General features: G+C 49.8%; 1 protein-coding gene across 1 annotated transcript in view; it reads right to left on the reverse strand.

The window, feature by feature from the left end:
• Positions 1–19956, reverse strand: part of Apcdd1 (APC down-regulated 1) — a 32182-nt gene extending 12226 nt beyond the window's left edge. The window contains exons 1-3 of the mRNA XM_048363304.1: positions 19705–19956; positions 6460–6643; positions 1807–2338 (exon numbers count right to left, since the gene is read on the reverse strand). Of these exons, the coding sequence (XP_048219261.1) occupies positions 1807–2338; positions 6460–6643; positions 19705–19762 (774 nt within the window). The 5' untranslated portion in view covers positions 19763–19956. The remainder of the gene's footprint in view (positions 1–1806; positions 2339–6459; positions 6644–19704) is intronic.
• Positions 19957–21762: the final 1806 nt, after the last annotated feature.

The raw sequence follows: 21762 nt of genomic DNA on the forward strand, positions 1-21762 counted from the left end.
ATGGGTAGGTGGGTCAAGTGAAGTTACTTCCCATCCCATCCCTACAGATCTGTGGAAAGTCAGCTCCAAGAGGGGCCAAATGGAGGTAAGAAAATACCCTTTTTTTGCCACTGTCTCCAGCCACCTTCCAAGAGAGGGGACATACATACTGCTCTGTGCCTCAGCTCCAGACAACTCTACCAACTGGCGGGAAGCCCGAGGCCCCTAGCTGTCTTCCATGAAATCCTGGCCGAGAACCATGCCCCACACCAGGGGCTGGCCCAGTGGGAACATTCTCATCTCTTGCTGTCTGTTGGAGATGCATTTGCTGAGAGGGCGGAGCTTTGGGAACCAGAAGCCAGACTCTGGCGGCTCACACCTGTAATCCCGGCTACTAAGGAAGCTGAGATCTGAGGATCCTGATTCCAAGCCAGCCAGGACAGAAGAGTCTGTGAAACACTCATTTCCAATTAATCATCAAAAAAGCTGAAAGCATGGTAGAGCTTCAGCCTTGAGTGAAAAAGCCAAGTGAAGCACAAAGCCCTGAGTTCAAGCCTCAGTTCCAGCACGCACACACACACACACACACACACACACACACACACACACACACAGAATAGCTGGGACCCCAGAGACCTGTCCCTCCCTCCCTTACCAATTCTAACTCACCTTTGCCTCTTAGGTAGCTTTGAAACTCACAGGGGGGGGACAGACAGGCTCAGGCTTCTACTTTGTGGGTCCAGCTGACCCACTGGCAGCACCCCAGCAGGGAGCCCTGGGGTCGGAGAGCTCTGGCCCCTGCACAAGGCAACATGGGGATACCTCCCTGAGGAGACAGAAGCGAGGACACAGCCTCTGCCAAGGGGGCTTCCTCTGCAGATTTCTAATAAAGGCGACTTTCATTCCTTGAGCTCACAATAACAGAGATAAAAAAGTAGACAACAGGGAGCAGTCTGTGGTAGAGGAAGTACTTTGTGATATCGTGACTGATTCTGAGTGAGCTCAAAGCATGCTAAGGAAAAAAAAAATAGATTTTCAAAGTGAATAACCCAAACAAGTCAAGCAGGGGGTCAGTCACTAGAGAGCCACTTTGTAGGAGCTGTTCCCCGCAAGGCAATGTGGGGTGTCCTGGGACACTCCAGGGAAAGTGGTCTGACCAACGCAGAACTGTCTGCTCCTCCCAGTCCCGAACATCCAAGCTTCTGCAGTGGAAACCGATCAAGTTACAATACTGACATGATTCGGAGCCTGTGGGACGGAAATGCCTCGCAAATTCCAAATAGAATGACTGGACCAGCACTCGAGGAGAAGACCTAAGTTTTCATTGCTTACTCTGCGCTTTGGTCCTCCCTTCTGATCAACAGTGACTTCACATGCTGCTTGGGAAAATGGAAGGAATTTGGGTCTGGTGGGAAAAGAACCAGGTTCAAGTTCCGGCACTAGAGCTCACAAAGTGTGTGCTCAGGAAGGCCCGGGGACCTTTGTAAGGACCTAAAGCAATGTTCAGTGGCTGATGCCTTCCCTCCGTCCCTCTCCATCTTCTCCCTGGGGCAGTGTTGTTTTCTGGTGGCTTTTTCAAATACGGTTGTAATCCATCTATACCACCTTCCTCTGGGTCACAGAGGACACTGCTAGATGTCGGAGCTGTAGAGATTTTCTAGGATCCTCACCCACACCATCCCCAACTTCACAAAAAGCAAGTAGGAGGCAGCCCTGAGCCTTCCAGAGCCTCGTTCTGCCTGGATTCCTCAAGAGCCTCCCTTTCGATGACACCCCCTTGCCCAGAGCCAACCCTCTGCTTTAGCACGGCTGTGGGGAGCCAGGTACCTTGGCGTTCTGGAGAGGCGGCTGGTAACTAGACGGCCGGTAGAACATCCTCTGGGTGGCATCTGTGTGGATGTCGCCCAGGAACAGCTCCTCCACAAGGTGGTCCAGGCCGTGGTGGGGGTACTGCTTCTCCACTCGGATGAGCTGCAGCTCATGCATGGCGAAGTTCACGGCCCTGGTGCACTCGTGACCATTTTCTTCCCGCCACAGGTCATAGGCCACATCCTGTACCCAAGGGCCACCCGAGGCCAGGAAGCCCGGGCACGTGCGGTTCACCAGCCGACCTAACTGCTCAGCCACCGCCTCTGTGTGGCCGATGATCTGGACACCGTGCAGCTGGTAGTCGGCCTCCGTGCCCCCGCGAATGATCCAGGACGCTTGGCGGAGGCGGATCTTGCCGCGGATGACAAGGGTATAGGTGGGATTTGTGCACCGGTTGCTGCCATAGTAAAACTGGTAAGCCTTGAAGGTGTTATTGTGGTAGAATCGGTAGGATCTGGTGATGAACTCTGGCCCTGATCTCACTTCACAGCTGCAGAAGATGAGAAGAAAAGAGCTCTGTGAGCTCAAACCCATGCAGACAAGATCCATGACTGTGTCGAGACATTACAGTAGGAATTTTAAAATGTTTGCTATAAGCAGATGCTACTCCATCATAGACTCCAATTCAATGAGTCCTCCTGACCACCTAGGAGTTGTATATGATAATCATTCAGGCACAAGAGGAGGCAACATCTAGAGTCACATCCTGAGCAACCTCAGAGCCTGACTCTGTATCTGGAAGTGAGTCCCGAGACGGCTCCTGATCAGTCTATACCAGAAGCCGCTCGTTCCCTGTCGGAACAGGAAAGGTGAGCAGAAACTACAGGCCTAACACAAAGAAATGTCTTCTTCTCTAGGTAGGAAGGAGAGCAGAGCCTAGTGCCGGCCTGCCAAAGGAGTGTCCTTCTGACAGACCCCAAGCAGTGGGCTTTGTGGCCACTTTCTCTTCGGTCCTTGTCTACAGCAGGCAATTGTGAGGTGCCCATTCACCTCAAGTGGAATGCAGTCACACCGTGGCAACTGGAAATGCATCCTCTCATTCATACAAAATTAATTTCCCCTCTAGCAGAAAGGAAGAGACAGTGAAGAAGAAACAAGGCTAATAACATTAGCAACAGAAATAATAGCTCCTCTGGTTTGTGTTGGGTTGACAAGGAGGAAATGTCCTTCATGGTAGCATTTGATAAAATGCTAGGATATTAAGCCAAAAAATGTTGAGCCTGGGTTTCCAGCACCAAAGGGCTTGGCAGACTCCAGGACTTTCTCACACCGCCCTGGTCATTACATATAGAGCACAGCCTGTGACACGGACAGGAAGGATCCCTTCCGTCACAGGCCAAAGACTTGCTCTACTAAGATGGTGACGCAAAGCTTAGCTCACCAGTGTTTGTCTTCCACTCCAGCTGCTAACCACAGACTTTGGGCGGGGCTGACACTGCGTGGCTACAAGAAGACAAATGACAAATAAACCTAGATAAGGTAGCTATCTTTTGCCATGCAACTTTGACTTTGTCAATTGGTGTCAAATAACCTCTCATGAATGTAAAACACATAGCAGTGCTTTGAGCATTGGCCCCCGGAGCCAAAGGTGTGAGAGGACAGCCTAAATATCTGTGCCAAGAAGAGGAGCTAAGTAAGCAGTGCCTGCCGTCCATGGGGGTGTACACAAGAAGGGTCCTTCCCTCTCTTTCTTTTTTGGTACTGGTTGTGGGGTTTAAATTCAGGACCTGAGCACTGTCCCTGAGCCTCTTTTTGTTCAAGGCTAGCGTTCTACCACTTGGCTCCACCTCAGGCTTTTTTTTTTTTTTTGGTGCTTAAGTAGCGGTTAAGAACCTCAAGACTTCCTGCCCCGGCTTGACTTCAACAGCAATCGCCAGACGCCAGCCTCCTGAATAGTGAAGTTACAGGTGTGAGCCACTAGCAGCTGGCTCCATTTTTTTTTTTTTAAATCTCAGTCTCAACAGACTGCGCATTCTGCTTCCGGCACCCACAGAGCCTCAGGTCCCGCGGTTGCTCTATCACCCACCAATCCTCACCCAGGTCTCTGCCATTTCTAGTTGGAGGTGTAAAACCGTTCCAGTAGCCACCCATCCACATCACGCTCTCTCCCATCCACTTCCTATGGCAGCCAGCGCAGCCTTCAGCAAAGCCCAACTGTGTGCAAAGCATGGCAGAGGCCCAAAGTGCTTCACGAACTTCCCAGTTCTCTTAGACTAGAAGGAATAAACTAGGTGTAGTGGTTTACTCCTGTAATCCCTGCTACTCTGAGACAAAGGCCTAGGGATCACCTGAGTCCAGGAGTTCTAGGCTAGGGCCCAAGCAAGCTTGGTCAACAGCAAGGAACTGTTTTAAAAACAACAACAAAAAAAGCAAGAGCGCCTGTGTGCTCTCTCCAGTGCCTCCACCACCACGGGCTTCTCCAGAGCTGCTTTCCCTGCGCCACTCTACCGTGTGGGACTGGCCCGCAGCTCTCTGGCCAGGCCAGGCTACGCCTCTCACTCTGGACTCAGCAGGACCTTAGCTGATTTTTCTCACCAGAGGCTCTTTCTTCAGTCTTTGTCTCAGCTGCGGGGGGTCCCTCCCTGTGCTAGACCTTCTGGGCCCTGCTATGATCCTAATACTCTCCTGTCATACCTCCATGCCTCTACTACCACAGTACTTCTTCTGCCTGTGCTCTAAGTCCCTGTCAAATACTCAAAATGCACAATCATGTCTGGGACACAGCTGGCACTACTGTGGTCATTTAAAGTTTTGATTTCCCATTAGGAGTTTTTATGGAAATAATTTAGCATGCAGTTACTTTCAGAGACTTCACTGTTACAAAGAAAATTCTAAGCCTTCCTCATTTTGTAGGATTTCTTTTTACTTATATCCGTAGGCACTTGATCTCTTCCCAGGGATATCCTAGAAATGGAGCACAGGGAGAAGTGATCAGAACCCAGAGTCAGTCCAGTTCAGGCTCAACAACCTAATGTGTAGAAGGAAAGCTCACAGACCTGCCTCTAGGCTGTTTTTAAAAGCTCGAATGGAAGATAAGCCAGAGCTCAAACCGGAATAAACCTCAGCTTCAGAGCATGGAAAAGAATCCAAGAACTATGCCCTGACCAGTTGAGGCCACTTTCAACTTACTGTTAGAGTCCTGTAGCCATATATTAAATTACCAGAATATGGCCGGATTATTTAGTGCATCAGAAGTGTGCCAGTCGTGTTTCAGAGCTGGTGAAACACAGATGCTTAATTTCACTTGCTAATGATTTCTTTATGCACAAGTGGTCCCATGGAGTTCACTCATACCAGGAGGTTAACAGAGGGACATAATCTCTGCTTTGCCATGCAATTTCTACAGTACTTAGCTCTGTTTTCTTTTTTCTTTTTTTTTTTTTTACCAGTCTTGGGCCTTGGACTCAGGGCCTGAGCACTGTCCCTGGCTTCCTTTTGCTCAAGGCTAGCACTCTGCCACTTGAGCCACAGTGCCACTTCTGGCCGTTTTCTGTATATGTGGTGCTGGGGAATCGAACCCAGGGCCTCATGTATACGAGGCAAGCTCTCTTGCCACTAGGCCATATCCCCAGCCCCTAGCTCTGTTTTCTTAACCATCCAGAAACTCAAGGAGGTGCCTGGTGGCTCTTCCTTAGGACAGAGACCCCACCCAACCCATCCTTGCTTGCACAAGACTGCATATGAGAACCTGCAAAGGGTCTTTTCTACTCTGTACGCAAAGAGCTCAATCTCACAGCAGATGAATGGATCAAGAAAATGTGGTACAACTGGGGGCTGGGGATATAGCCTAGTGGCAAGAGTGCCTGCCTCGGATACACGAGGCCCTAGGTTCGATTCCCCAGCACCACATATACAGAAAATGGCCAGAAGCGGCGCTGTGGCTCAAGTGGCAGAGTGCTAGCCTTGAGCGGGAAGAAGCCAGGGATAGTGCTCAGGCCCTGAGTCCAAGGCCCAGGACTGGCCAAAAAAAAAAAAAAAGAAAATGTGGTACAACTGCACAATGAAATCCATTAGGACGAAGGGCATTACACCATTTGCAAACAAATGGATGGATCTTGAAAAACATTAGGTTTAGTGAAGTAAGTCAGACCCAGACAAAGGACACGTTTTCTCTCCTATGTGCAAGCTAGAGCTAATTTATACATGTACAAGTAAACACATATGGCATTGTATACAAGTGCACATAAATGTATTACCTGGAGTAGGGTATTTACAGCGGTGAATTCAAACAGTACAATTCCTTAGAAAAACTTACAACCCGACACAATGAATACAAGAAAACCAGTTCTTGAAAGGTGCAGGGGGAGGTGAAGGGGAGAGGGACTTGAGGAAAGAAGAGAGGAAGGGAAGGGGATAATGCAATCATCATATTCAATGCACTTCCTCTGAAACTAAGAAAACTGAGGGGAGAGGATGGGTTGGGAGGGATGAGGGAGAATGACGAAAGGGGTGATTTAGATGTACTGCACTTATAAACTCGTTTGTTACGGTAACTCCTTTGTACAAGTATTTCAAGACAGTCTTTTTTAAATGAAGAAGAAAGGGGTCTCCTACAGATCTGTGTGCTCTCGCACCTACCTTCCTGGCCCCAGCCCTGCACGGTGCTCTTACCCTGTGGAGACCCAGTGGCCCTCGATCGTTGGTGGCATCTGCACGGTGATCCTTGCCCCATTGTGAAGATGCTTGAGCATGTGATGGCACTGGGATTCTTTGAAAGCCCTCCAGGCGCTTTTCTCTAGGGAGCGAGGATGGGACCTGCTGTCTGGATGAAGGAGGGCGGAACCTTCTCCCAGCCCTGAAAAGATAAATAAAGGCGGCGTTAGCAGGATGCACCGGCACAGGCTTGGGTCCAGTAGACAGCAGCCCCTGTAGAGCAAGTGCAAGTGAGCCCTGCAGGCCAAAGGAACAAGCACTCCACCAGTGAGGCTGTGCTTGCTCTCCCAGGACTCCGTGCCACGGTGGGTCATGTCCTTGGAGATCATGTCCCAGGTGAGACAAAAAACACCCACCGGGATCAAGACCACATCTTGCGAGAGGCCACCTGACTGATTCCCAGCATAGCCACCACGGCTCAGACACACACCCATGCTATAGCTGCACCAGTGTATAAGTACCTGGGCAGTGCAAGCCAGTAGAGAGAGGCGAACATGTTGCAGTCACTGATGAAGAGGTCAAATGCAGAGAGGATCCGTGAGAGCAGGTGGCAAGGGTGGCCACACGGGGACGTACGAAGGTAAGGATCACACGGGGCAAGGAGACCCAGGGGAAGAGCAGCTTGGGCTAGAGCAAGAAGGAAACAGAGCATTGCCGAGCTGGGATCTGCTCCTCGGCTCAGCTCGCAGGGCTTCTACCACACCACACCGCTGCCACGGCCTCCAGACGGATGCCCCCCTCATGCCTTAGAAGGGGTGGGTCCCCCATGGGTTTCAGTGGGAGACCTGGCCTCCAGGATGCTAGTGTTGGAACTAGTCGGACTCTAGGTGGTGGGGGAGCCAGGGAGCACTGCCCTTGAAAGAGACCCAAACCATTCTTAGAGGACCCCCGGTGAGTCTTCCCAAGGAGACTGCTGTGAGCAAATAAGCCCGGCCGGCAAACCTGCTTGGCTTCCTGTCTCTCGCCATGCTCCTGCCTGCTTCTGTTAGCCCTCCAGTGACCAAGCCAAGGGGACACGAGCCAGCAAAATGATGCCTGAGCACCAGCCTCCCACGTTAAGCTAAGCAAACCTCTTTTCTGTATCAAGTACCTAACCTCAAAAGCGTGCACCGTATACATTCTCCTGGAGCATAAAGATATCTTCCAAGGCCAGCCACCCTCATAACAAAATCAGGGGCAAATGAAAACGTCTAACGTAAGGTTTTAAATTAAGAATAATTAATCTGGGTACCAGTGGTTCATGTCTCTAATCCTAGCTATGTAGGAGACTGAGATCTGAGGATCGAGGTTCAAAGCCAGCCCAAGCATGCCAGTCAATGAGACTTATCTCCAATTAACCAGCAAAAAGCCAGAAGTGGGGTTGTGGTTCTGGTAGTAGAGCCTCTTAGCCTTGAGCTAAAAAGCTAAAAGACAACACTCAGGCCCTGAATTCAAGCCCCAGGATCATTTTTTTTAAAGTTATAAAAAGATTGTATATGCTTGTTTCCCAGGGACAAAGCAATTCAAGGACCAAGTACATCTTCAGTACAAGTAGTTAAAGTTGGCCCAAATCTATTTGTACAAAATTATCAGTAGCCTTCTGTTTAGAATGAAGCAAGAAGAACAAATGGGAGTTACCACCTGAAAGCCCACTGTCTCCTTTAAGACACATACTTCAAGTGATTAACAAGCAGGTGGGTCTCTACGATGGACCTACCATGTGTTCAGCCCTATGTCAACCAATTGCTTCTGGTTACACCAAGGTATGAAAATACAATAAAAATGCAAGATAAACCAATTGCATTCATTAGAATACTACTCACGAGCATCAAATGATACATACTTTAATACCCGGAGGACTTTATTTTATAAGAGGAATTGACAAAAAGTTAAGCTGGGCACTTCTGGGTCATACCTCTAATTCCAGCTACTCAGTAGGTGAATGAGATGTATGGGTCACAGTTCAAAGCCAGCCTGGGTTCCTACCCAGTAAGGATTTGGAGTCCTTGAGACTCTTATCCCCAATTAACTAGCAAGAAAACGGAAATAGAGCATCAGCTTTGGGCAAAATAAGTAAGCAAGAGCATGAGGCCCTGAATTCAAGCTCTGAGTACAGACATACAGACAGGCATAGGCAGACGCGCGCGCGCACACACACACACACACACACACACACACACACACTAATATCCATAGTACTGTGAGTTACAACAACATGATAAAAATCCACACGGATAACTCAGATCTATCATATTAGATAGGTGTAAAACATTTGCCATCACATGGCCAAACATTCAAAGGATTAAACTAACTTTTTAAAGTACTGGCAGTGAGGAAACAGATGTCCCCCCATATGAACTCTAAAGTTGTCTGTTAGCACATCTAAACGCAACAGGCAAAACTCCTGCAGATGCTGATGGACATAAAATAACAGTGCAGCACTCAAAAACTAAATGCAACCTCCCTACCAACTTCTTTTATCCTACCGTACCGACTCTGGCCTGAAAGAAGGGAAAGACTGAAATGGGAATTCTGTCCTGTGATGTCATCATCTGTGTTCACAAAGATTAAGTGGGGGCTTTGATTTCAGACTTCCACACAAAGGGATGTTCTGGTGGGCCCACCCCCACCCCGACTCTCCCCAGGGAGGAGAGGAGGAGGAGAGAAGGATGAGAGGAGGAGGAGGAGGAGGAGGAGAAGGAGGAGGAGGAGAGGAAGAGGAGGAGGAGGAGGAGGAGGAGGAGGAGGAGGAGGAGGAGGAGGAGGAGGAGGAGGAGGAAGGGAGAAAGAGGAGGAGGAAGAGGAGGAACAAACATGTGCCACAGTCATGTCTCTGTCTCTGCACAACCAGCCTGTTTGCAAAATACGTTCATTCTCCATCAACAATTCCATGTAATAAGGATGCTGCCTCTTCAGTTGCTCAAGTGTTCACTGGGCCAGGTAGGAAATGAGAAAAATTAGGGGTGCACTCCTAGCAGTCCTGTCACAGATATCACCTACACACAGTGTCCTCATATGGAGTGTTTATCACAGTTCCAATCTGCTAATCCTCTGCTAATCTTCACTGGCCTGACACCCAGGTTTATGCCTCACTGGCTTTGGACCAATGGGGGGGGGAGAGAGAGAGAGAGAGAGAGAGAGAGAGAGAGAGAGAGAGAGAGAGAGAGAGAGAGAGAGAGAAGGTGCTTAGGTGCTTCCCACCGCGTCTCTATTACCTTGATGACAGCACAGCCCTGCCTGAAACCTGCTGTCTGATGGGTCACTGATGGGACCCATTATAACGTGGCTGGCTAGAAAACAGATTTTGATTAAAGGTACTGGAATTGAGGACTGAAGATTCTGCTTGAAATGTGACCTCATCACTCAAATATAGATGCCAACATCTCAGAGATGGCTAAGCAGTGCTTTAAAGGGCTGGGGATATGGCCTAGTGGCAAGAGTGCTTGTCTCATATACATGAAACCCTGGGTTCAATTCCCCAGCACCACATATACAGAAAATGGCCAGAAGTGGCACTGTGGCTCAAGTGGCAGAGTGCTAGCCTTGAGCAAAAGGAAGCCAGGGACAGTGCTCAGGCCCTGAGTCCAAGGCCCAGGACTGGCCAATAAAATAAAAGTTGATTCAAACTCCTTTGCACCCTGCAGACGATTCTTTAGAAAGATAATAAAAGGGAGAGTATAAATGTGACAAAGCTCCCGTGCTAGGCTGCTTGGGTTTGAAACAGGATCTGCCAGGTACAGAACTTCATTGAATTTGAGACTCCAATAACCGTTGAGATGTATTTTTTGTTTTGCTTTGAGACTGGTTCTTTCTATGTGGTTCAGGCTGCCCTTGAACTGATGGTCCCTCTTGCTTCATCCTCCCAAGTGCTGGATTATAGGCATGTAATATTTACCACCACCACTTCATCTAATATGATGTATTATTACTTCATTACCAGTGACAAAAATAGCTGCACTTAGATGACACAATGCCTTGAAAACAGTCCTGAGATGCCGAGTCACTCAGTCTAAGAGGGCTTTGACATACCATTATTCCAGATAATTTGGCAATTCCTCTTGTCTTTTTCGGTGTCTTTATTTGTTCGACTTGTGTCTCAGTAATAAAACATAAACACAATGTCAACACTTTGCCGGTATCTTCCTTCCTGAGTCGCTGAGTGATGTGTGGGAGAAAATATGGAACTGCTTCACTGATAGCAGATTAACACTTCCTTGCTCCTGTAATAATACCTGTTTTAAACCCACACTGATTTTTCTCTTCAGGGTTGAGGGTATGATTTATAAATGAACTGTGGAGAAAAACTAAGCATACTGGCTTAATCTTTTTTTTTTTGTTTTGCTTGATTTTGAAAAGCAGTCTGTCTCAAGTGAACCCAAGAAACAAAGTATCTGGAGACACACCTAAGTAGGGAGAACAGAGAGCCTGTGTCCAGATTCCCACAGGGAAGTGGCGGCATGACCCCTTCCACCGGACTGCAGGCCAACGACCTTCACGTGAAAGCCACTTGGATTCAGTGTCAGGAACTAAAGGCATGCAATGCAACACCACCAGTCTCAGGAAAGCCAAGGAGAACAGCCAAGTGTTCACACCCCACGAATCCTTTCTAAGGAGCGGCCATGTCCTCCCAGGAGACCAGTGCTGACTCCTGGCCAAGCCAGGGAGCTCTGCATTCATGGCGCCACTCTGCATATATAAACCTTAGTGCCTCATTCGCATCATCAGCACGACTCCAAGAGCCAGGTGCCATTGTAGACATGGCAGCTACAAATACCGTGCTCCTAGGAGACTCAACTGAAGGATAAACCAGGCCCCAAATGGGCTTTATAAAGGGTAGGATGTGAACCTTTCATTGAGGTTTGCTGGGCACCTCTGCTTTGAAGAATGAACAGAAGGGGTCTAGGCAGAGTGCACAGGCATTCAAACACAAGGAAGTGAGTGAGCGGTTCCTGGAGGGAGATTTGCACATGGCTGAAGGGAGAAGAGAACGTAGCCAGGAGAAGAGATAGAAACAGGGTGGGTGGGGTAGGCCATGAACCAGGGCACTGACTTGTGTCCCATGCTGAGTGGGTATCTCAGTGGGAAAGTGAAGAGGCAACATATTTTATGCAATGTAATGGCATAACAAGAATGCCTTTTGGACAGATTACTCTTCCCTTTTTTGGAGGGACAGAGAACAGGAAAATTAGAAGCAGGGAGACCAATGGAAAGGCTATCACATCGATTCAGTGTTTTGTTTTTATTTTTCTCTTGCCAGTCCTGGGGCTTGAACTCAGGGCCTGGACACTGTCCCTGAGCTTCTTTTGCTCAAGGCTAGCTCTCTACCACTTGAGCCACAGCACCACTTCCAACTTATTCTGTGTGTGTGGTACTGAGGAATTGAACCCAGGGCTTCATGTATGCTAAGCAAGCACTCTAGCCCTATGCCACATTCTCAGACCATACCGATTCAATCTTGTACCATTTCTTTTGCCTGGATAAATGAGAATTTAACTGCTTTCAATCATTAGTAGTAAATCCTTCTTGTAGTCTTGGAGAAGTACTGACCGTTTTCTGCATATTGTGGAGGAAAGAAGTGGTATTGTATGGGCTGGGAATATGGCCTAGTGGCGAGAGTGCTACCTTTGTATACTCAAAGGCCTGGGTTCAATTCCTCAGCACCACATATGTAGAAAAGACCGGAAGTGTTGCTGTGGCTCAAGTGGTAGAGTGCTACCCTTGAGCAAAAAGAAGCCAAGGACAGTGCTCAGGTCCTGAGTTCAAGCCCCAGGACTGGCCAAAAAGAAAGAAGTGGTACTGTATGAAGGATGGAGGAGATGGAGAGAAAAAGGAAGGAAAATTCAGAACTACATTTTTTTCACTGTAGTCGAGAACCTTTATTTGTTTTTTTATTTATTTTATTTTTTAAAATTTTTATTGTCAAACTGATGTACAGAGAGGTTACAGTTTCATACGTTAGACCTTGGGTACATATCTTGTAGTATTTGTTACCTCCTCCTTCATTCCCCCCTCTCCCTTCCCCTCTCCCCCCCATGAATTGTTCAGTTGGTTTACACCAAACAGTTTTGCAAGTATTGCTTGTGTAGTCGTTTGTCTTTTTACCCTGTGTCTCTCGATTTTGGTATTCCCTTTCAGTTTTAGAACTACATTTGAAAAGCAATTTTTGTAAAATATATTTATGTGCCCTACTTTAATATATTATAAATCATGTAAATGAATCAAGGACTCAGCAGTACACCAGGACACTGCTGAAAGACAATAGCTAGCAATAATAATTTGTGTCCTTGTCTGAGGGCCCTTAGAAATAATAAATGTGCTTACCTATAATAATAATTTTAAAAGCCTTCCCCTTTACTGATTATAGTTCATCTAGGTATTTGGCTGTTGGACTTTGATCGTCATATGCCGAATGGAGTTTGTACTGCGATCTTTCTCTCACGTGGCTTGTAGTCTTTCTTAGAAAGCTCGGGGCCTGTATGACAGCCCACATGTACAGATGTAACAGAACGAAGCCATGTAAGCCATGAAAGTACTTTTCCCTCCTTAGAAAGCAAGAATGAGGGTACAGAGGTGTGAGGGTGCTCCTCTCACATTGAGGATTCTGGCTGTTTGGCTGAGGGAACAAGGCCCTGCGGTTCCCACTCATTCAGGTTCTGCTGTAAATGAATCCAAGGAAAACAGTAACTCAAAGGAGCAACCCAGATTTCAGGAAGAAGATGGCCTTGAGTTTTCTGTTTTGGGGGGAGGGGCTGTGGGTAAGTCACCTCATATATGTCCTTTTCTCCCTACACCTACTAAAAATGCCGATATAAAGACCATAGCTAATAACCAGTAGTCCCTATCATACTTGACAATTTAGGAGTACACTGTCCAGTGGGGTCAACTGCTAGTTACTTCACAGGCATGGTCACCCCCAATGCCCTCCACCTGCACGCTCCCCACAGTTCTGGTACCAGGCCGGTCAGGGCACTAGGCATAAGGAGGTTATCAAATGATTTCTCCACAAACCAGCCTGGTCCTAGATAAAATTACTGTGACAAAGGAGTCGTTTCTTTTGCGAGAATGTGTAAGGGTGGAATCTGTAAAGAAACTGTTCACCTATTTGAAACAAACTAAGTTGTTTGGTCTTAAGGGTACACTTTTACACAGTACCACCTTTTGCATATGCGCTCTTAGTGCTCTGCGGTCACTCCTCGTGTGCGTGTGCATGGATGAGTGTGCATTTGTGATGTATTCCCGTGGAGGAAGTTATCTCCATGGTTATCACAAATGACTGCTCAGTGATCTGATCACCATAATACTCACGACAGTCTTCTCAGAAGAGGAAGTCGCCAGTGACAGCAAGGAAAGATCAATGCTCCTCCCTGAGAGGAAGCAGCCACCCAGGGGGCTGTTCTGGAGACCCAGGCTGGCTGTCCTCACAGAAGGCTGTCCTTGGCAGAGGTTCCGGGGAGTGAAGAGGGTACCTTCTGCTACCCCACCACCAGATGTCCTTCCTTGGCCTAGAGCTCTCAGGAGCACACCAGACCAGGAGACAGCCAAGGACTTGGAAGAGAGTGGGAGAGGACATGGAAGAGGCCAGTGTAGTCACATTTCCAGAGTCAGCCTTCATTCATTCATCAAGCGTGGAGTGCCCAACACGTGCTCCATTCCGCACGGAGCAAGGATGGTGGTCGACTTATGAATAAAAACGTGAACAGACGCAAGTCCTTGTTTTTCCATTCATGTTTTGAAGCCAGATGTATCTAACAGATATATTCCAGTTTTCACTTGCCTACCTAGATGGAGTGGAAGTCAGAAATTCTAAGCCATTTTACCCATGGCACAATGCCAGGTCCCTTGGATGGGAAACAATATTCAAGCACCCGTGGACCTGAATTAAATTCTGGTCTCTATAGAGGAACTTTATTATTTAAAAATGCCTTCATTTTTTTAAAAAGTCAAACAAATATAATTTCAAAATATTAACAATGGTTGTCTCTAGGTAGGGTTTTAAATGTTTCCTCATTTATTCTGCAGGTTTTGCTACTCTATAAGGCACCATGTACACTGACTGACAAGCAGTCAGAAGAGCATTCTCAAGTTAGAACTGGTTTCCTATGTAAAATATGACTGATTAGACTAAATGAAGGTAATTACTTAGCTGTAAAATTGCCCTGCCCTGTTAAGTAGGCCTTCATCGTGTAAACGCTTGCTTTGAAGCGGATACTGGTGGATGAACTCCAGGGCAGCTTCAAGTTCCGGCACACGAGTTCCCATGTCCTGCAGACAGAACTGGATCTGACCCCTGCTCAGTCCTTGTGTGTCTTGAGCTCTTGTAACTTCCAGTTTTTGTTTTGTGATAAACACAAAGAGCTGCTTTTTACCATATGTGAACTTTCCTTCTAAAAATATCTTCCTTTTAGGAGAAATAACTGAGTCACAATTTTAAACTCTTGGCCTTAGTAACTGAATAACTTGTGTACTTTAGTGATTAAGCCCATTCTTTGCCATCTTCTAGTACCAAGATCCTCGGGTGGAGCTCGGTGCAAGATGGCAGTGTGCATGTTGGTCTCCACAGGCCTCTGTGTGTGTGTGTGTGTGTGTGTGTGTGTGCGTGCATTTGGGTTGTGTGGTGTTCATGGTACTGGGGCAGTGTGTGTTGTATGTAGTGTGTTTGAGCGTGGTGGCTATGTATACAGTTTGCATAGTATATGTGCTGTGTGTGATATGTGTATCAGATACATGTTCGACATGTTCGTATGTGGTGTGAAGTATGTTGTACACTGTGCACTTGCAGCTGTGTGAACTGTATGTAGGTATGTTTGTGTGTGGTTTTGGTGGTCTACATTTGTATATGTGGTGCCTATGGTGTGTGTGTGTGTGTGTGTGTGTGTGTGTGTGTGTGTAATTCCTAGAGGGGAACAGAGCAGTGAGGTCCACAGCGGAGCAGTCTCTCCGCTTGGGTTTTTCCAGTCTCATTTTTCCCACACTACTAGCTATGCTTCAGGACTCTTCCAGAAAGCCTGTCTGTAGGAAGGGCTACACGTGACACGTGCCAGGCCCTCCTCGTACACTCACTGAATGAAGCAAACGAGAAGCCCTGTGGAACAGCATCTGCCTGCCCGATGATTTCAGAGCGGCACTGTAGCTTTTCTCTAACCTGTGCACCCATCACTCCACTTTCCCAATAACCCATTCTGCAGCTGACAGGAACGATGCAGGGGCCTGTTCACATACAACCTTGACACCATTTGGTGACATTCTAGCTGCTAGTGACAGATTTCCTTCCTGAAGTTTCTCGGTGCTCCCCTCAACTCCAGGGGAGACATCCCCTGCTTAGTCTTGAGTCTACTTAGACAACCACCAGCTGTCATGTTTTACTCCTAATCTTAAATGACTGGTGCTTCATTTTGATTATATTAGTTGTCACCTGTCCCTAAACAGTACTTATTACATAGTTCTATCACCCACCTATATTTAGCAGTTTTCTTATTTTAGGAGGGAAAAGAATGTACATGGCTATCACAGAACTCAGCCACATGTTCACACCAAGTCAATTTACTTAACAAGAGAATAGTTAGTATCTGTGAAAGGCCCTTGTCCTCTGCTGTGTACAAATGAGTCACGTCTCATTTCAAGATTTCATTTTCTTTTGTGACATGAGGGGGGAAAGGTACAACAAAGACAGTGTTTTCTTAGATTATCTAAAAATGACCTCCAGCACAGTGGTGTTTCACAGACTTCTACTCTGTCTCCTTTAACCATTTCTTGTGTATGATCAATTAAACACTCACTCGGTGACTGCTAAAGGGTTTGAAGGTTTTAAACAGAATAAGCTTAAATGAAAGAGAAGACCTGAAAAAAGTCTTCACCCCTCACAAAAGTCAATGAGTTATATAAAAGCAAATAGAGTCAGAGAAAAAAGGCCCTCTCCCAAATTAAAATCAAATGTTTCCATTAGCAAAGAGAATTTGCCCTTTGTGGTACATTAACACAACACTTGGTCTGGCTGCCTCCTGCTAATCTGTGTTTCTGGAGCTGAACGATTTTGAGAATTTGACATCTGAACGTTTGTGGCTTTTCATCTAGGCAAAGAAAATAGTGATAATGGATATCTTCCAGCTGCATACCTTCATGACACTCAATGGGTTTTATTTGGATTAAGAAATGCAATTGTTTTCAGAATCTGAAGGGGAAAGAAAGTGAGCAACATGTACATGTTTTATGCCATCACATTTTGAGCTTGGGTTTTGCACTACATTTACAGTTGTTGTTTTTTTTTAAAAAAAGAGCAAAGTAAATAACAGATTCAAGTGTTGCCAGAGCCTAATTTACTGGCCAATGTAATTTACAGGTGATCTGCATAATCACTCAGGATAATCATCTGACTTTTAACGTAACTTTTAGTCTTATTTGATTTGTCTCTGCATCTGTCTATATGTGATATCTGAAACTAAATTTATTAAAGTTGACCACAAGTATATTCAGAAGCACAGAAAACTTATTTTTGTCTACAAAGTTACTATCATAAACAGATAAATGCTATAACATGGTTAACATTCTGACTTATCAGAAAAAAATAAGTAGGCTGTATTATAAGCATTTCAGATAATTTCCTCACTTCTTTTAAAATAATTGACCAACTCTATCTGCAGCTGCAGAATGTTTCAATGCCTGAAAATCTTACTGTGGAAAGAGATCTGACTACCAGACCATTCTCGGGCTAGGTTGATTAACACCTACTTTCCAGTAAAAACAACTTCAAGTAAAAAAATCTAGGAGTAGTTCTTTTCTGGTGCTTTCCATTATCCTAGCTAATTATCACAATCCTTCTTTTGGATCATCAGGATTAGCAGATGAACTACCCCCTCTTGATTTCATGCACTGCTCCCCATAACTCACTGCTGGAAGTAGGTTTCTGGAAAGCAATTTCATTTGAATAACCTTGCTACTGCACATTTAACTTCAAGTTGTGCTACGTTATGAAGTGCATCCATGTCATCCAATTAAACTTGGCAAGTTCCCTTTCTAATCTGAAATTCCCTTCACACACACATGCTCACACTGTTTGGTTCTTTGCTACTCCATTCATTCCCAGCTCAAACCACCTCTTTCAGATACTGCTGTTCACTGTCTACCTCCAAGCACCACTGGGGAAACTTTCTCCAGACCCCATGGAGTTACCATAGACTCCAGACTCAAAGCTGGGAGAGCTGGGGCTATGTCTGACCATAGGATATACTTGGATACACATGGGCTCTTGATGTCTGCTAGTTATTACTATCCTGGTTGGAAGGGTAGGTGGGCCTATCATTATAACCCAGGAGACAGACAATGTTCAAGTTGCATCTCTTGAGTGTGGTATTTGCAGTTCAACAGGTAATGAATGGTTCTACGGGAAGAAAAAGAAAAGGCCGCTGATACCAAACTTCCATATGATTACTTGTAATGTGGAAGTTATTTGAAGTACTATCTTTTTCTCCAGATGTTACCTTTTTTTTTTCCAAAGGGGGACAGTTTGGCCCGTTTCACTCTTTCTTTCTTTTTGTGTGTGTGGCAGCTGCTGTTTGATCTGCTCATTGGCTCTGATTTGTTTCATGTTTCAGCCAAAGATTAAAACTGCTCTGTAATTCTAAGCAGATGGGTCTAGAAGTCCAACCCTATAATTATACCTTCTCTCTTTTGCTCTGGAACTGCAAGCCTTCTATCCTGACTTTTAAAAAGAACTGCTGGGATCACTGGGGCTCTGAGCACACCTTGGCAATCAGTCCACAGGTCTAGCCCAAGCAGACACGTCAGTTCCTTCTTCGCAATGCCTGCAGACCGCCCCCCAAGACGCCCACCCTGGGCACAACTACAAAGAGAACAGCCAAGCAGCAGCTTGCTGCTTACCTCTCCCTTCTCTCCCCTTGATCCTCTCAGGAGAGGCGGATTCTCAGTCCTAGCCCCAACGCATTGTGCAGTCAGTCAGAGCCGGCAGCAGGTTTGGGGAGGCCCTGATGGGTGTCACGGAAGAGGATAGGGGGGGGGGGGCAGACACTGCTGAAATGCCAGGACAGCTGAACGATGGCGCTGTGTTCACAAGGATCGATACCCACCTGCCCCGGGTGCTGGGGTCCCGTGCCCATCATCCTAGCTACTCTGGAGGCTCCGATTGGGGGGGGTCTGCAGTTCAAAGCCAGCCCGGAGAGGAAAAACCTTGGCTCCAATTAACCGGTAAAAGGCTGGAGGTGGAGGTGTGGCTCCCGTGCTAGGAAGCTAGCCCGGAGTGCCGAAGCCCGGGGAGGGCAGAGCCCCCGGCCCCCGCTTCAGGGCCGGCGCGCGCACGCGAGCACACGCGTGTGCACACACACACACACACCTGCTGTAAGGCACGCCCAGTCCATCCCAGAGCGTTGACTTATTTTGCTAGGTGCGCTTTCTGGATCGGTTCTGGGGGGCTGAGGTTTGTCTGGCTGACAGCCCACGGGGCACGGCGGGGCTGGGACTCGCCGGTCCGCCCGGGAGGGCGCGGCGCTCCGGGCGCAGATCGGGTGAAGTTTTCGCCGCTGACCGTGCCCCGCAAGCGGGACGCCGCGGCCGGCTCGGAGAACCGCACGGCGCCCCGGCACGCGCGGGCCCCCCCCCCCCCCGGAAGGCCGACGAGCCCGCGACCCAGCCTGCCCGGCGCGGCGTCGGGCTGCCCCGCGGCCGCGCTCCGGGCACCGCGCTCCGGGCTCCGCGCACCGCGCACCGGGCTCCGCGCTCCGCGCACCGGGCTCCGCGCACCGGGCTCCGCGCACCGGGCTCCGCGCACCGCGCTCCGGGCTCCGCGCACCGGGCTCCGCGCACCGCGCACCGGGCTCCGCGCACCGGGCTCCGCGCACCGGGCTCCGCGCACCGCGCACCGGGCTCCGCGCACCGGGCTCCGCGCACCGCGCACCGGGCTCCGCGCACCGGGCTCCGCGCACCGGGCTCCGCGCACCGGGCTCCGCGCACCGGGCTCCGGGCTCCGCGCACCGGGCTCCGCCACTTGGGAGAGGACGCGGCCGAGCTCCCGCGGGCGCCGTGACACGTCTCGGGCGTGCAAAGTCGACGCGTGGACGGAAGTCTCTCCGGGGTCGGCGCGGCGGCGTGCGCTCCCAGCCCCGGGGGAGCCTCGAGCCGGGCAGCGGGGCCGCCGCGCCGGGGAGGCGGCGTCCGTCCTCCCGCCCGTCCTCCCGTCCTCCCGTCCTCCCGCCGGCCCGGCCCGCGGCGACTCACCGTGCAGCAGGAGGGCCGGGAACAGGTATCCGAGCAGGAAGCGGCGCACGCGGGGCATCTCCGGGGCGCCTGGGGCCGCGGCCCGCCGCCTCCGCCGCCGCTCGGGGCCCCGCCGGGCTCCGCCGGCCAGCCCGGGCCTCAGGCGACCGCGGCGCGCCCCATGGCCGGCGGGTGCGGTGCGGTGGGAGCCGGGTGGGCGCGGGGGCTCGGGCCGCGTCCCGGTCTCTCCGCTCCCGGCCTCTCCGCGTCCCGCCCCGGCCGCCGCGCGCGCAGCTCCGAGCTGGACTGGCCGCCGTCGCCGCGGCCGCAGCTCCTCTTCATATTTGCAGAGCGCCGCGGGCGGGAGGGCGCGCGGGCGGGCGGCGGGGACCGGAGGAGGGGCGCGGGGCGGGGCGGGGCGCGGGGCCGGGGGGGGGGGGGTCGGGGGGAGGGAGGGCGCGGGGCGGGGCTGCAGGGCCAGGAGGGAGGGGGCGGGCAGGGAGGGAGGGCGTGGGACCAGGAGGAAGGGCGCGGGAGGGGTTGGGGGGCGGGAGGGAAGGCGCGGGGCGGGGTGCCGGGCCGGGGAGGGCGGGGCGGGGCTGCAGGGCTAGGAGGGAGGGGGCAGGCAGGCAGGGAGGGAAGGGACAGGGAGGGGCTGCGGGGGGGGCGGCGCAGAGCGGGGAGGGGGGACAGGAAGGAGGGGGGAGGCACAAGGAGGGGCTGCGGGTTGGGGATGAGGGGGAAAGTGAGGGGGCTGCTGGAGTGGGGGGAGGGGCGCCGGGCGGGCCACGCCCCCTCCACCCCACCCTTCTCTCCTCCATGCCTCACCAAACCTCTCTCCACCCTGGCTGCCCACCCTCCCCCCCCCCATCATGCCTCCTCCCCTCCCACTTTCCCAGCCTCCTCCTTTTCCCTCCTCCCTTTCATGACTTCCAGAGCCCGCTCTCCCTCCTCCCCCAGTCTATACCCCCCCCCTCCTCCCTTCCTTCCCCTTCCTCTCCGGTGGGTTCAGACTAGGGGGCTGCAGGCAGGCGCTTGGGGGCATCTGAGCCCAATGGGCTTGCTGGGGCTGGGGCTGGAGCTGGGCCTGCACCTGGCTCTTGCTTGCATAGATAGTGAGGAGACCTGGGAGAGATGAAAGGAAAGTTGGGGTTCTAGGAAATTTCCCAAAGGGAGAGTTGCTGCCCGGTGGGTTCCTTCATTGGTGTAGGCCTAGACTACAGTTTCCAGGACCAGTACCAGGACCAGTGGTACGGGGAAGCCCCAGACCCTTGGGGGGGGGTGGGCAGCAGTGGGGATACCTGTGAAAGACAAGGTAGGCAGGATTCCCTTCCTCTCCAGAAGGCCAAGGAGTTCTGATGTGCTGGGGAAATCTCAGAGGCTGCCTCAGGCTGCCTCAGCACAAGTCCACTAACCACAAGCGCACTGGTTTTCTTTGTGGTCTGTGGTCTGTTCCATTTTACTTTAGCCTTTCAGACTTCAGTTAGGAACACTTCCTCTCTTCCCTTGAGTTCCCCTGGGGCTGGGACAGGGAGCCTCAGGCTCTCAGATTTACCTGAGGGGTCCCCCTCTGGCACACTTCTTGCCCTTGCCGGAGTGAGTTCATTCCTTTTCCCGGGTGCTTCACGCGTCCCCCAAAGCCTACCACCAGGTCTGGGTGGATGACCAGGAGATAAGGGATCAGATGCAGGGGGAAGCATTCTTGACTCAACTCCGTTTTTCCTGAATAAGACACTTCAAATGAATGCCTCACTTTAAAGGGGAGTTTCTGTGCCTTTGAAGAATGCAATAATTCAACTCCTTAGGCATTAAACTTTCAAAACTAGTTGGGTCTTAGCATTCGCATAGCAGTAAGCCAGACGAGAACACGTTTTTCTGCCTTTGCAATCTTTGTTTTTTTTTTTCCTGAAAAAGCCATGAATGTTTTGGTGTGATGTTGCTACTTGATGCATTTTTGTCACCAGTATAATTATCTTTCCATCATTAATATGAGGAGCATACATAACACATACCAGCTGTGTAGTGCACAAGCAGGCTGTGAGACTTAACTGTGCCATTACTTGCAAGTCTTGAACCAGC

Source organism: Perognathus longimembris, chromosome 15 (genome assembly GCF_023159225.1).
Source record: "Perognathus longimembris pacificus isolate PPM17 chromosome 15, ASM2315922v1, whole genome shotgun sequence".
Taxonomy (NCBI): domain Eukaryota; kingdom Metazoa; phylum Chordata; class Mammalia; order Rodentia; family Heteromyidae; genus Perognathus; species Perognathus longimembris.